This window comes from Dicentrarchus labrax, unplaced genomic scaffold (genome assembly GCF_905237075.1).
Source record: "Dicentrarchus labrax unplaced genomic scaffold, dlabrax2021, whole genome shotgun sequence".
NCBI classification, from domain to species: domain Eukaryota; kingdom Metazoa; phylum Chordata; class Actinopteri; family Moronidae; genus Dicentrarchus; species Dicentrarchus labrax.
In genome coordinates, this window is record NW_026136723.1 from 20,504,741 (window position 1) to 20,521,477 (window position 16,737).

General features: G+C 41.3%; 1 protein-coding gene across 6 annotated transcripts in view; it reads left to right on the top strand.

Annotated features, from left to right (window-relative positions):
- The window catches only part of rbms3 (RNA binding motif, single stranded interacting protein), a 267,875-nt gene that overhangs the window by 227,221 nt on the left and 23,917 nt on the right, over positions 1-16,737 (top strand). For all 6 annotated transcript variants that reach the window (XM_051391604.1, XM_051391609.1, XM_051391605.1 and 3 more), the window contains 3 exons: positions 5,275-5,318; positions 9,181-9,277; positions 12,332-12,382. In XM_051391604.1, the coding sequence (XP_051247564.1) occupies positions 5,275-5,318; positions 9,181-9,277; positions 12,332-12,382 (192 nt within the window). The remainder of the gene's footprint in view (positions 1-5,274; positions 5,319-9,180; positions 9,278-12,331; positions 12,383-16,737) is intronic.

Consider the following 16,737-nt stretch of genomic DNA (forward strand, 5'->3'; position numbering starts at 1 on the left):
CTCTGTGCGCCTCTTTTTGTGTTTTCATTTCAAATTTAAGTTCTCCCTGTTGTGTCAGTAAGAGAGAAATCCCTTACTGAGAGAAAGCCTTTCTGTATTGATTCATCGTATTGTTTTGATCTGAAATGCGTTTCCCACCTGTACTTAAATGTACAATACGTAATGCTATATATATAATGTGAAATAACTGCTGCTCAAAACAATAGCAAAAGATGAAGTTTGATGACATTATGAGGTAGGGTGGGATCATTGGAGTTGTTGTCTTTACCACCATTGCCGTCATTGCAGTCAGCTTCTCATGGTTAAAATTCCTTCCGTGTTTGTTGTTCAGGAGGTTTCTACCAGGAGCCAAATTATCCACAGAGGTCTCCTCCATTTTAAAAACAAACAGACCTGGTGATTACAACAAGTAAAAACACTGAATTTGTTAAGTTTCGTTAAGTTTCACCTTAAAAAATCTGTATTTCTGAAACATTGTTCGGCACGCTAAGGATGTCCCAGAGGGCCTTCCAGCCAAGCTTCTGCTTACATAGGCTCAGGTGGTTTCTCTGATAACTTAAGATCCAAACATCCTATGATTAAAATCCTTCATTTTCCAAGATCAATCCATGATCTAAGAAGTTTATCATAAGAATGTGGCTCAAAAATGAAATTAATTGGTCAATTTATGAGAGCTTCTGGGAGACAATCACAACATTGATGCATGCGCAAAGGGGCTTCCACAGGACCACAGTGTGCTCTATTTAATGTCATAATGCGTTTGGGGATTCGTACTGATTGGCTTTATCTTATATCGTATATCTTATATATCTGTATTTGACCTACATATGTAGAGACTTCTCTCTTTCTCTGAACATGTAAAAAATAAATATATTGCACACATATAGATGATGATAAGAGAGAAGAAAGAAAGAAGAAAAATGGGAGGGAAAGGACTCTTATATAATCCTATATTAGAATCTCACGTGTGTTTATCTTATCTATAATTGTGAGCACCAGCTGAAGAAAAGAAACAAACAGTTGCAGGATAAGATTAAGTTTAGGGTGAGATTTAATGCCCAGCATGTACTGGAGAAGGTTAATGTTTGGGTTAAAGGACTAATACATATTGTAGACCTAATTTACACCTGACATGAAGACTGATAGCTTATCTGGATATTGACATCTGATCATACAGTACACCTTTGTATTCACAGCTGGTATTAATAAGCATTCTCATTTTCTCGACTCTCGGATCTGAATATGCAAATTTGGTAGGCAGAGCTGGTGGACTACTTATTGTCCTTTGCGGAGGTAGGGGTCATCTGTCTTTTTGCATGGCTTGCTTGAGAGAGCAAGAAGATGCAGAGTTACGTGACCTTTCAACAATTTTTTATAATTTTTATTTTATTATATTATTTTTTATTACTTTTACACCTGGCTGAGATCCAATCACAATGCAATTATGGCCACCTCCAGATATGGTCTGGCTGGTCCAACAGGATTCAGATTGCAGTGCATTGTATATGTATCTACACATATAGTGTTGATATAAAGACTCTTACACAGCATACAACATAGTATGCTGTGCATGTGTCTCCTTATGGTCACTGATCTGCTGTACTGGCAAGGCAGGGGGAAATGGGAGATAAGCATCACATGTTAGTCTGTTTTATCAGAGCTGCGTCCATTCCTCACCTTGCTCCCTGTGGTAGGCAGATGAGGGTGAGCAACAGCCCTTCTTCCTCTCTCTGTTTCTACAGTATATCTCATATCGCTCACTCTCTTCCTCCCTCAATCTGTTTTATTTTCTGTCTTTAAGCACTGTCTCCTTCTTGCCGTCTCTTTCTCTGCCACTTTGTCTCTCCGTCTCTTCTTCTCCGTGTTTGAAGTCTTCCCAGATCCCACAGCAACATATGGAGAGAGAGAGAGAGAGAGAGTGAGTGAGTGACTCACTGCGACTAAGAGAAAGAAGGAGAGAGGGAACACATTGCATGATCAGTCAGGAGTTACAAGGGGTTGAGTGCTGCAGGGTGGCTGGTGGTGAGGATTGAGAAATATATGACAGATTTTCTTGTAAACTACCCAAAGTGGGAGTCTAGAAAGTGCTGTCTCTCGCTGTCTCATGCTGACAAACATATTAGTCACTGCATTTTTTTCTGCCGCACACACAGATACAAGCGCCATGGGTGCTCATTCTTTTCTCTCACTCTCTCTCTTTTCACTTCCTCACTCTCTTTCACCAACACACACTCCTCCACACAAAAACTTTCAAAGTCACACTTCTCAAGCACCTACTCTAGGGGAATGAGTGTAGATGAAAAAACATCCGGCTATCCACTCTTTGTGAAAGCCTGACAGATGTCCGTGTGTGTGTGTGTGTGTGTGTGTGTGTGTGTGTGTGTGTGTGTGTGTGTGTGTGTGTGTGTGTGTGTGTGGCTACAAGGCAGGGAGAATAAATAGAGAGCGAATCTGTGCATGGAAGGCAAAAATACTATGAGGGAGTGGGTCAGTGTGTGTGTGTGTGTGTGTGTGTGTGTGTGTGTGTGTGTGTGTGTGTGTGTGAGACAGAGAGAGAGAGAGGGCACAGAGACGATGGCTCGGCTCAGTTTTCCTGTATAAGAACAGTGCACCACAGGTGTCCTCACCGCTGTCTAATATAAAATATCCTCACCCGACCCTTTTTAGGATCTGTGGTTTAACACACGGATGCTTACATGTACACACATTTTTTTTTATCTCCTTTATTGGTATGGTAAAATGCATTTACATTTGCATGGAAAATACATTAGTTCAACAAAATCCATTTTGTATACCCAAGAGCATGAATAAAAAACTAGATAGTTATTTACAACTTGTTAAACTTGATTGACTACAAGAAGCAGAACCTAAGTCATTCTCCACTGCTTGTTTGTAAGTTTGGATCCAATTGTCATTAAACCACATTTTGTCATTTCACCATACCTACAGTAGGAGATAAATGTTAACATTGTTTGGGTATGATTATGCAAGAACTTTAAATGCATAATATTTGGAAAGAAATGTTCTCTTAAGGCTGTGTAATTAAATTTCGACCTAATTTAGCATGCAAAATGAACATACGTAGCTTCTCCCACTTAGAAATGCCACGTCTGTGGCAGCTGTTGTCAGGTCGAGGTATTTTTCAGTCTTTAATCAAGCTCAAACAAAAACAAACACGCAAACTGTCTATCTTTTCCTTTCTCTTGCATCGGTAATCAGTCATTGACCATGCAGGGTTCCCGGTCAGGAGCTTCTCTGCTGTGGAATGCATCAGCACATGGAACCAAGGACAGCACTTAGGGGAGTTATCAGCCCTCACCAGACAGCTGGCCATGTCTGCCACTGCTATTAGTGCGCACGTGAACACACACTAGCACACAAACACGCAGAAAGGCATGTAGCGAGTCTCCTGATCTCACATTTAGGGTAAAGAGAGTAAAGGGAGTATATAAATACAAACACAGAAACCTTTGCACATATCACAGAAAGAAACATTCATAAACAATGAAGGTGAAACTACACAAATAAAGTAGATGTTGAATTAACACTGATGCAAGTCCTTTCATCTGACCTTTACAGCTTTACATAAAATGTCTCTAAAAGCCTTTTTTTTTTTTACCTTGTTTTGCAAATACACTGATACAAATTGAACGTAAAGGTCTACCAACACTCACACACATGTCCACACATCCCTAGTGGCAGCGAAGGCTTATTAATTCAGTGGAGATTCTCTGTTTTTGCTCACTCTCATGGGCTTGGTCTAGGCTCACTGATCCCCCCTGCTCCTCTGAGCCACTATTCCCTTAACACTATAGCTCAGTGTAGGTAGCCCTCTGGAGGGACAAGGGCAAAAAAGTGGTACAGAAAGACAGGAGGAGGGTAGATTAAGAGATGACGGGGTGAGGGATGAAGAGAGAAAGGTAAGGAGAGAAAGGAAGCGAACACAAGATGATGGGAAAAGAAAGGAGGGACAGCGAAGTGAGAGAGAAAGGGCAAGAAAAGGGAGTGTGTGTATGTGTGTATGCTGATGAAATCTGCCGTCCTCAGCAGCCTCCTGTTAAAAGAAATCGGATTAGCTCTCCTCCGGGAGAGAACCTTCAGGAATGCAGATGACGGATTGTGGCGCACAGGTTTCTCTCCAGGTCTCTAAAAGGCCCCCCTCACGCACACACGTACACACCATCAGCAGACAAAGAACTCAGTTTTCTGCTTACTCCTTTTCTCTCCAAAGGGCATTTCTTCATTTCCTCTCATTCATAAAAACATGATGGTACGTGATTGAAATAGAAAAAGTGGCATCCTCAATATCAATTCACTTTGTCCTATTGACTAAGCTTTTTCCCACATTGGCTTTGTCACTTGTCAGTTTTTCCAATTTGAAATGAGTTGATTTTGATTTGATTTCATTTATTTTGAACAAAAAGAATCAAGGTATAAATTACATTATTCCCCCAAGTACAAGACAGGTACAGGGAATTATCTTGGTGACATTGGTGCAGGAACATATTGACAGATTTCCCAGAGACAAACAGAACACACTGGCACAAAGTAACACACAGAAGACAGCGACAGAATGTGGTCCAATGCCAATGTCCAATATATATATATATATATATATATATATATATATATATATATATTAGATTTTGAAGATATTAATCTTATCTGATAAATCTCTACCTATGAAATATTGTGACTGTATGTCAGTGTGCAGGATTTGTGGTTCATAATCAGTTTTTGGCCCTACAAACCTGCCACTAAGACTGCTCTATTGCAGAGACTTAGATGACCAGATTTGTACTACTCTCATGTATGTACGCTAAATATGGAGGGACAGTAAGGTGATTGGGCTAGCTTATCATTAAGACTGAAAACAGGAGAAACAGCTAGCTTGGTCCTGTCTAAAGGTACAAAAAAGCTGCCTACCAGCACCTCTACAGCTCACTAATTAACACACTATATCTTGTTTGTTTAATCTGTACGAAAAAATGAAACGTAAAAACCTACAATATTCTCATTTAACTGTAGGCAAAAAAGTAAATAAGCACCCAAGGTCCCAAAATGTTGAACTATTTATTTAATAGCATGCAAACACAAAGATGAATACAGACGGATATTACATAAAAAGAAAGATGTTGTTGTTTCGTGACCTGTAATGTCTTTTCAGTTGTCACATTTTCCTTTGTTGCTGTTTAATGTCTTTTAATATTTTTTTAATCCGACTCTCTTAATTTGTTATTAATCCTGCATGTTTATTGTTTTTTTCTCTTTCAGACTGGCATGGCGTTAACATATGATCCCGCTGCAATGCAGAATGGGTAAGAGCTTGACGGTCAATCCATCCTTGGCACCATCTAATACACTCACCTCTTGGCTCATAGGATCCCAGTCAATAACACTGCCATACATAAAGATTAATGTAGTGTCTGCACTTTGTTACCGTTTGATTAAGGAAATCTATATGGACTTCAAATATCGGTTTTCATTGGTAAGGTCTTGGTTCGGGTGACAAATGGCGAAGGGTAGCTGAGTGAGCTTGTGTGTATTTATGTGTGTTTGGGTCTTAGTGTATATGTGTGTTCCTGTGTGTTCCTGTGTCTTTATGTCATGACTTAATGGTTCTGTGGAAATTAATGACCCGGCAACGTGTTTTATTTTTCCCCACAGTATTGAGACAGGAAGGAGAGTGCTGAGGCAACCCTCTATCTCCCTCTGGCCTCAGTCATTCACAGGAAGCTCCTCATTCCCTGCTTCCTAAACCACTTATCCCCCAGTGACTCGCAGTCAACCTCAACCAAAAAACTGGATGAATAGCATCACTCATTACACACAGCCTGCGATGTAAAAGCCTGCTTTGCTGCAAATCCGCCAAATTATAATCCCACAGATATTTGTGTTAAGCAACAGACCGGCTGAGAAAGGAATGATTGACTTTGAATACATTCGACCAGAAGTTCTGCCTAATGAACATATTCCAGCAATGGGAAATAGGTTGACTTAAGTAGCAAAGAATGTAAAAGTAGTCAAAAAGTGTTAATGCAAAGTAGAAAATACAAAATAGAGTGAACCAGTTAGCAGAGAATGGAGAAGTATTTAGTAAATTTAATTCATATGTAAATGCTAAGTAGAAAATGAAAATGCAGTTGAACTGAAACTGAACATGTCAAACAGAAACATTTGTCAGACTGGGCTTACTGGTACATCAAAATTCAAGTGCAAATTGGAATATCCATCTATCCATCAATCCAATTTCTGTCCCTTATCTCAGGCTGAGTCATGGTGGCAACAGGCTAAGTAAGGTATTCTAGACATCCCTCTCCCCAGTAATGTTTTTCTTCTTCTGAAGGATCCTGAGGCATTCCCAAGTCTGAGGGAATAATCTTTTCAGCATGCTCTGTGTCTTTCCTGGAGTCTCCTAAAGTTGTACATGCCTGGAAGATGTCTGAAGGAAAGTGCCCAGGAAACATCCCGATCAGATGCTGAAACACCTCAACTGGCTTTTTTTGACACAAAGGGGCAGCAGCTCCTCTTCAAGCTCTCTCCAGGTGTCTAAGCTCCTCACCCTGTCTCTGAGGCAGAGCCGAGCCAGCCCATTAAGGAAACTCATTTCGGCCACTTTCAGTCACTCCCCAAAGCTCATGACCATAGGTGCAGGTTGTAACGTAGACCCACTAGATTTGTCTTTCGGCTCTGCTACCTCTTCAACAAAACTGGTACAATGCCTGCATTACTACTGACGCCACACCAATCCTCCTGTCGGTTTCATGCTCCATTTTGTGAAAGGATGCAGCTTTTAGCCTGGTCCTGGTACCCCATACACCCACAGTACGGTTGTAAACCTCATTTAGAGGTAAAGAGCTGGTCCACTTTTCCACGACTAGCATGGAATCTGTATTGCTTCTCCTGAATCTGGGGATCGACAATTGGGCGGAGCCTCCTTTCCAGCGCCAAGGGAAAAGCTTTCAGTACATCTTCCAGTCCCCCTTTTTAAAAATGAGACCACATCCCCTTTTTGCCATCCTCAACAATGTCTCATCCACACTTGGCGCCTTGCTGCTGAGAACCTTCCTTAATCCTCTCCTGCTGAACACAACCTGAGCCAAGTCCTGCTTACCCTTCCTGAGTTGGCTGATGCTTTGGAACTTCCTTGAGACCAACCAAAAGTCCGTTTAACAGTGTTTTTACTTTGGTGACCACCAAAGCCACAGCCCTTCTGAGCCTTTGGCTAACCAAGCCCAAAAGGACTCAGCTTGAGGGATTTCTTCACCGCTGGTGTCCACCAGCATGTTCCTGGGTTGCTACCATGATAAGTACCAACGATCCTCTGACCACACCTCCAAGCAGCCACCTCCACAATAGAGGCTTTGAACATGGCCCACTCGGACTCCATGTCCCCAACCTCCCCTTTTATGCATGAGAAATTTTTTAGGAAGTGGGAGTTAAAGACCTCATGGACAGGGACCTCAGCTAGATGTCCTTAGTATCCTGCACTAGCTCTGGCTCCTTCCCAGCCAGAGAGGTGACATTCCTAAGGATGGGCGGTAGATTGAATTTTATTTTCAATTACAATTTTGGCTTCCAACGAGTATGAAAACAAGATAAACAAGATAAAATGATCATTGTGCCTTACTCCATTTTGCACCCCTTTCCTTTACAGTGGTGTGCCTTCACTTCTCCCCACCCAAATTCACTCAAAGCCAGGCTGTGGCATGTTTATTTCAGTTCAAGTTAAGATGACAGAAAGAGAGCCTTCGGCCGTATTCACACCAAATTAGGCATTGTTGAGATTAGTGCAGGATTGTTCGGGATCGTGGGTGTGTTACCACTATAAAATAATCAAAAAATAACACTTATTTCTCTAATTGACTACCTTTCTCGTTTCTGCCTCCTCTATATGCCACTTGACCAACACTGAAGATATTACATGCTGCACAACTGCATGTACGCAAACACACACTATATACAGTGAACTTATGTTGGGAGAGGAGCCAGGGTAGCACTGTGGCAGTCCCAAAACCTTGTACAAATAAGTTAGAAGTTAAAGCATTATTTATTTATTTTAATTATAACCTAAAACCCAACATTTAGTAATTTATTGAGGTGGTTATACTTCCCTTTGCCACAAACCAAACATTTGATGAAGGTTACAAGATTTGGAAAACCAACCAAGGTAGATAATGTTGACATTACTTATGTTTGAGGTCCACAAACAGAGGTTAATGTATGTTCTGTACCAAAGCTCTGAAACTTGTAATGACTGTCAAGCTGATATGACATTGTTAGGTATGTTTTTCGAGCTGTTAAAGTGGGACTTAAGGACTCCAAACAGAACATTACGTTGAACATTTATTCAAATATAATGAAATACACAACATATAGAGCTGATGCTTTAGCTTGAAACATCATCGTCAAACCTAGTACATAACATGTCTAATATCCTCGGCCAGTAATATGATCTTCAGCTCTGGTGACACAGACTATTGGACATTCCACTTAGCCTCCCAGGGGATCACAGCGGCATTCGGTTGCTATAAACCTTCAGCAATGAGATAAAGTAGCGAAGTCGACCACCTTGCTTCTTTGCAGCTCATGTCAAACCTTACCTTCTTGAAATGCATTGAGTTTTCTCCAAGCTCAGCCTACAGGCCTGCTACTTAAGCCAGCCAGCCAGTAAGGTACAGTGTAGCCTTAATACTAGAATCCACAAAGGAAAAAAAATACAGAAAACCTCCTACTTTATACGATGACAAGGCTCAGTTTGATGTGATAAAATCCGACTTTTCAATTGAGAACACTATAAGACACTTCATGAAACTTTTATGTGGTGTTCGAAATACAATATATAGCCAAGTGTTTGCTCTGAACAAGCTACGTGGTAAAACCAATGTGTGTCTGTGTGTGTCTGTATGTGTGTGTTATAGTTTGCAAGTGTGTTTTTCTCTCTTATATAGACAGAGAAACCTTTGTATAGACAGAGATCTGTCGGCTTACACACAATTTTTGTATTAGGGCAACAGAATTTCATGTTCTACTGTACATACCTAATTTGACAAACTAATACTGCTGTTTTCTCCTCTTTCTGTTCTCTCTACCTTTGACTACTCTTTACCTCCTTCTCCTTTCTCCACCGTCCCTTCCCTCTTTCTCCCCGATTCTTCTTCCATCTCTGTCCATTCTCAGGTTCTACTCCTCGCCTTACAGCATCGCCACCAACCGCATGATTGCACAGACCTCCATCACGCCCTTCATCGCTGCTTCCCCCGTTTCCACATATCAGGTGGGCCATAATGCACTGCATTATGGGTAGATTGCTGTCTGTATATGTGTAATAGGAGGGTTTGCTCTGTGTAGGGGGATGGAAGAGAGGGGGCGGGCTGCAAAACAGCGTGAAGTTCTTTCTTCTTCTCTCATCGTTTCTTCGCCACTCCAGCTGTGCTCGATGACATCTGTTTCGTAGGCGGCAAACACAACAGGCATCAGAAAACAAGCAACAAAAAAGGGATTAAAAAAGGCTGACAGGGTAGAAAAAAATAAAATCACCCATCAAGAATGAAAGTGTCTAGGAAAAACAAACACTTTCCTCCCTCCCAGTTTCCTGACCTCTTTTGTGCTCCCTCAGCTGCTAATGCAATGAAGGGGGGGGGGGGGGGTAGCTGTTTTTAAGTTTTTTTTTTAACTAACTTCAATAAAATCACTTCCTTTTCCAAAGTGAATTTCCACATTCCTCATGGCTGTGATCTTTGGAGTAATGAAACAGAACAGAACAGTAACGTGAAAATTGGCTGTGTGAGATGTCAAGAGCGTTAACCACTTTCCGTCACTGCACATTTCACGCGGCACCCTTTGCTGAATCTAAACATCAAGAGGCACTGCCACTGTGCCCTCTCGCTCAGACACTATCGTTTAACATCGACTCTGTTTGGTATGCAGAGACAGACAGACAAGGATAGTGAGCAAGAGAAAGGAGATGAAGGATAGATTGGAAAATAGAAGGGACAGATGGAGAGAAAGACAACTAGGGAGAGGAGGAAGGATAGTACGGGTGTCGGCGATGGCTCAGGTGGGGGGGGAGGGGGTGTTGCTGAAGGTTGCTGTGCCCGTCTTTGAGGCATGCTTGATTAAAACTCTGGTCCAGTACCTGCGGTGGAAGGGGTAGGGGAAAGAGGAGGAGGGAGAAAAGTGGGCCAGGGCGCGTCTCTAATCCGCTCTCGGAAGGCTTCCCAAATTGATTTATCAAAAACAATGGCCAGGCTTTTGAGGAATATTAATCCTCACAGTTTCAATATCGGGCAGCTCTGCCACCGCTTCCTGTAATATTGCCCTTCAGCCAGTCACGGCAGGAAGGTGAGTCCTTCATCTTCTGTTCAAGTACAAAGAGACAGTGGAAAAAGAAAAAGAGAAGACAAGCCAGGCAGCCATATATATATGCCAGGCAAAAAGAAATCACTTCCTTTTATAATAGAAACTATCGGCTTTGTAATGAAATTCTCAAGGTGCATAGAAATGACTGTATATGCCATTCCCTCTTTTATGTTTATGTTAAGTGGATATTTTTTGAGCTACTAGTTTGATGGCATTGATTTATCAAATCTGCAAATGACCCATGCCAACAGCAGTGTTCTGGTGTTCTTTTAAGCCTGGCTCCGGTGAGCTTGAACAATGATTGGCTTTGTTTCCTGGAAAAACAGCTTTGATGATCCACATGACAGGAGCCAGTTCAGGCCAGATCACTACGAAGATCTCTGCTAGTGCTGCCAGCCAGCCGTGGCCTGGTTTACATCACTGGCTCTACGGACTGGCTCACAGGCTGACTAAATATGTGGCTGGCTGGTTGGATGTGTGGCTGGCTGGCTGGCTTACTAACCAGCTAACTGGCTGACTGTTTGGCTTTACATGTGACTGGTTGGATGGGTGGCCAACTGGCCGACCGTGCAACTGAACGACTGACTGACTGTCTTTTTGGCTTACTGGCTGACAGTCTGTTTTAAATGGTAACACAAGCTGTGAAGTTCAGCCAGAGGTAGTGGAGCTTCTTAGGTCATGAAGATTATACCGTTTACTCTGATCCTACTGTGCCTATAGAATAACTGCACCTCACCAGCTGTTGTAATGTAGAATAAGCAAAACCACTGTATGAGAGCTGTTTTTAAGTCCTTTAGGAACGATCCAAGTCAGTTAAGACAAGTTCAAAGCAAGCTATCACTAGCAGAGTCTCTGAATGTTGAATGCTGCATTTGAGCATTGTTTGTTCAAAGATGTCATGATCACGCTTTCTGCCATAACTGATAACTAATTGGCCTGTGACTGTCTGAATTAAGTCTGACTAGAGTCTAACTCTAAGAATGCAGCTCCTCTCTATTAAACAAATCACATGATGGTCATGCAGTATCTTAGTTAGAAAATTCTGAAGATAAGTGATTAAAGATAAGCTTTCTCTGTGTGTATCTGCTGTCCCGTTCAGCTGGGGAAAACAAATACTGCCATGTATAAACAAACAGACTTGGCTTCATGTTATGGAATATCAAGCTTGTTTAGGTGTGGATCCAAATCACGCGTTTGGGTTGGCTCAGAGGATTGATTGCTCTTATAGCAGATTATTCCATGTTTGTCTTTGTTTAATCTAATCATTTTACCGGGATCAGTGGCCAGCCTGTGTGTTTGTCTGCTACAGGCTGTCTAATTCCTCTCTCCAGCACATCTAAAAGCTTGTTTGTTTGTTCCTCCATTCCCCCAGTCTCTCGATCATTGGATCTGTCACTGTTTCACCATCTCTCTAACTTTCTCATCCACGTTTGTAAATGTGCATGTCTGTATATGTTTTCCTCTGGTAATAGCTTGGCATAACTCTGATTTCTGGCCCATAAAAAAGAAAAGTCCTGTGTCAGATTCCTTTTATTGTTTCTTTTCTTTTTGCCGTACTTTTAAATAAAGCTGTCTGTCCCTCGAATTTTCACAATGTTTCACCCCTCTTGCAACAGCATTGGCATTAATATTATTATTATTATAGAGAAGGGAACCTAATTTATAGGCTCTATGCACAAGTCATACTGTTGGCAATAATGAGAAGGCAGGAGGGAAATTGGCTGCCTCCAGACTTTCAGATTCTTTTTGTAATTCTTTGGCACAACTTAATCTGTGTAAAATTCAGCCATTTTGGTGCATTAGAACCAATGCGATCATTTTAAAACCTCCAGACTTGAGAGTATTTGAACATATTGTGAATATTTGAACAGCGCTTATTGCTTTATGTGGGATACTACTTGGATCCGACTAAGATTGAGGAAAATTTATATTGTCACCATCATTTTACATTTTATGTGTTTCTCCACAGGTCCAGAGTACGTCATGGATGCCTCATCAACAATATGTTATGCAACCTACAGTAAGTACTCTACCATTCACCTGCAGTAGCTGCCCTTTGACTTCCCACTGGGACCCACCCCAGAAAATCTATGGTTTGCCTCCAGTTTCTCCTCTCTGCTCAGTGTTAAGCCAGACTTGTTGAAAGGTTTTAGGAGGAACTCGTTAAAAGAAGTTTATTTCACGTTTGTGCTGAAAATAGTTTACAACATGAATGACTTTTTTATGTTTAGAGCAATGCAAATGATCAGAAAAATAGATTCTGTCTGGAAAAACGTTTAAGCCACATTCTTCCTCCGTCGCAGGTCAAATGTTAAACCAACTAAATTGCATACATACACATACCATTACAGTGCCACATGAAAACTTCTGATAGCTAAATGATTACACCACGTTTGTCCTCTAGTTGCTATATGCAGCTCTATAAAAGCAGATTATCCAATTCTGATAACCACATGTTTCCATCTTTTCTAAGTATACAAACACATTTTTGGTTGGGAGTTTATAGGTGTTAGATGTGCCAGGAAGTGATTCAGTATCATTTACCAGACCACAGCACAATACAGACTGTTGCCCTGGGTTACCAGCCCAGACAGCAGACAGGGGAAAAAATTAATATTAATTACATTTAGTTCACCAACATCATAGTCTGCCACGTACAGCAGACATAGTCACATTGCATCCAATGGTATTCAGTCATCATAGTTGAGGAGTACAGAACATAAGTAATCTGAGAGTCTAAAATGTTTTTTTAGGTCACCCAGTCTGCAAAGAATCTCCAAACTAATGAGTAATTTAATATTTTTCTTCACTGGTAAAATCATGTTTTACTTCTTCTACTGACGTATGATGGATCTTTCACTTTTTGATTACAAGTTAGAAAACAAATAGATATGTTTTAAGAATGTTTTCAGAGACTCAAATAGCCATGCATTTATATTCACATTTTGCAATCATGTTTTACCGTACCAACAGTATTGTTTGGAATACGTCCCAGATTTGCCTCCCTAATGTGGTAGAAACAAAGAGCATTAGTAGTTTAGTAAATTGCTCTAAGATTGATCCTAGCACCATGAGTGTTCTCATTTTGCTGCTTAGAGGATTTAAATCATTCTGCCAGAGGCTTTTATGTTTGCTTGAGGCTTTTTGTGGCCCCTGAAGCACATTCAGTGTACATTGTTCTCCATACCTCTGAACTAGTCACAGGCACGTGTGTTAGATTGTTTACAATCATAAAACAGTTTCACTGACTGTACCACTGACAACAATTACTATAAGTCTGTTACAATACAGTGCCCTGCTGTCCAATACAGAGTGCACTTGAATATTTCATACTCTAGAGTAAAGCATATCATTGTAAAAGTTTGCTATACTATGAAGTGCATTTATTGTAAATATTGTATTTTTTTTGATGCAGTAAGTAATTTCTAACCTGAGGGTAATGCAAGTTATTTTTTGCTGAAGTGATGAATCACACAGCCACATAATTTGTTTTAGTATCAAAATTCACTATTCTGTAAGACTCTGTACCATTAAGTAAATAATATGCATGCAAGGTGAATAGATAATACCTTACTTATAAGATTTATAAGCCAAGATGTTGGGGAATATCTTGCAGTGCAGTGTAATACAGTTTTATATGTTATTTGGTTATACCCACACTGTACAGTTAGCAAATACTAATCTGAAATCCTTAAAATAATATGAAAAACCTCTCAGAGTTAACCAATAAGCCACATTTTCATTTGGTGCAAATAGTAATAGACACCTTTAAAATGAAATGAACTAATATTTTCTATGAGCTGTTTCTGTTCCTACTTTTATTGAAAAATTATGTTTGCCTCAAGCAACCCATCAAAGCGTCAATAGCATTGTTAGCCTGAGTCACAAAGGCAACTGCTTGCGAGTCCCTGTGACTGAACAAATTGGGAAACACTGGACTGTACAGCTGAAGGTCCAGCACTCACTCACTGGAGGAGTGCTCAACCAGCCGCGTGGCTCCCCGCCGTGGCCATTTACCACTCAGTCCTACCCATCTCACTTCCACTCCCACTGTGGGACAGTGAACATGTAATCTGGTCACAGCAGGCCACCAGCTAGGCAGAGACACACACACACACACACACACACACACACCACACCCAGCTGCAGCTGCCCTCCAAGCCGCTCAGTTTGCCTTTCAGCCACACAGGCTCCTGTCTTTCCTACGAGTATCTTAACTCACCTTCTCTTCCCTGCAGTAGCTTGCTACCTTTGCAGTCAGGGCTGTACTTTCCTGGTGACACTTGTTTCACACAGGATTAAAGCAAGCTCACTAACAAGCTAACTACTACTAGCTATTTTTACTGCTGCTGCTGAGTCTGCCAGTTGTGAGAGTGAAGATGTCATGGGTGGTAGACAGTATTACAAAGTGAATGACAAAAATAAGATATCTTGTAGTGTAGCTGTTGCAGTGCAGTGCTGTCTGTTTGTGTTTTATGTGTGTGCTTCTACATACACATGCACATCTGTATGTGTCTGTGCATCTCGACTATATCATTGCATGTGTTTCTTTACATGTGCAAACAATTTTCTTCACCTTCTGGCATCTTCTCAGACACTCTAGTCATGTGTTGTTAGGGTTTGTCTGTCAGCACGCAGCTTCATCATCTATGTTTGTGTAACTGCTCATGTTTGCCTGGTCCATGTTTGTGTTCACTGTATGTGTTATGTAGTGCCATATGTGTGGTCCATACTGGTTATTCCCAACCAGCCCATACGGTTGCCTGACGGCCATCCATCTTCCAGCCTTATGTCATGAGGCCTCATGGAGCCATTGGCAGTAGCCACTAGCCAGTAGCCACATTCTACTGTGGTGTACGTCTCATCATGCCGTCATGCCAGCAGTAACCATGTGGCCATATCTGTCCCTATGGCCCCGTCCCCATTGTGTTACAGTGGCTCTCTGTCACCAAACGGCTGCTAGGTGCTAACCCCAGCTGTCACCATCGTCAGTGGATAGCTACCAATCTGTCTCCCTTTATGACCCACGCTCATATCCGCTACCAGCTACATACACAGCAGACTGCCCCTTACACACACACAGCCTGCTACCAGCTCAGTGAATCACATCAAATTAGCCAAGCATGCTAGCTTCAAGAGCTCAGGGGCCTAGTCAGAGCATTAAAAACCAATTGATTGTGCTGCAGTTTGGCGGCTCCCACCACGTGTCACATGTTAAACCAATGGAGCGTTGTGCAATGGCACTCCTGGTGTCCAGGCAATATGGAGGCGACTGAGCATGGACGGGGGGAAGGGGTCACAGCTAGCCAGTCAGACTGTGTAGAATGTAACAGACATGGTCAATGTGTGTGTATTGTAAACATTTAGTAGTACAGTAACAGGGAAACTTTGGACCATATGTCTGAAGGCTCTCCTGATACATAACTGATAATTGACTGCTTGTTGTTGGTTTTGACTGTTTGTTGTTGGTTTTGATACTGGTGAGAGCTACAGCTCCCATTTTATGCTTATTTGAAGTTACCTGTACTTTCTACTTGAGCCAAAAAAGCAGTCATCATCTATTAATAATGCCTGCTATGAAATAAAAAATAATATCATGATAAATTGTCTGGATCAGGAGCTTTCATTGTGATAAAGAACTCGCTAAGAAATTATTTCCTGACCTTTAAAGTGTTAAGTACGTAGCTCTCACTAGCACTAATTCAGCATGTTCATAAAATGATGCAAAACCTTGGTAGAGCTATGTATAGTTAAAACCCTTGTTAATTAGTTGCTGCTGATGCTGTGTTACTACATTGATTTGTTTACTCATGTTGATGTTTTTCTTTATTTCTGCCATCCGGTGCCTTTGTAAACTTAAACTCCATTAGAAAATATTGTTACATTATATCAATAACTTGTTGGAAATAATAGATTATGTATTGAATGGCAGTAAATTAAATTATGTTGAAGTTGAGAACAACTTGACCGAGAGTTTGCGTGTTGCTAGACAATCACAGCATGTACCGCTTCTGCAAAGGTGTTTGTTTTTATCTGACTAGATTAAGTTTGACAGGTCCATCCATACGAAACTGGACTTCATCCCGCAGAGGAGCCAGCACTTTGTTAGCAGTAAGAGAGAGAGAGAGAGAGAGGAGAGGAGAGGAGAGGAGAGGAGAGGAGAGAACAGTTTTCCATATTTGTTTATCTCCAATTAATGGGTGAGATGCACTCGGCGTGGAACTTGATAGAAAGTGGCAGTGTTTTTTAAAGTGGACAGCTAAATGAGGTTGCAGCTTGTTCTTCCAGATGTTCTTTCTTTTTACCTCTGTTTATCACTTGTCTTCCCTTTCTCTCTCATACTGTCTCAGATCTTCTAATGGCGCGCTCTGTTTG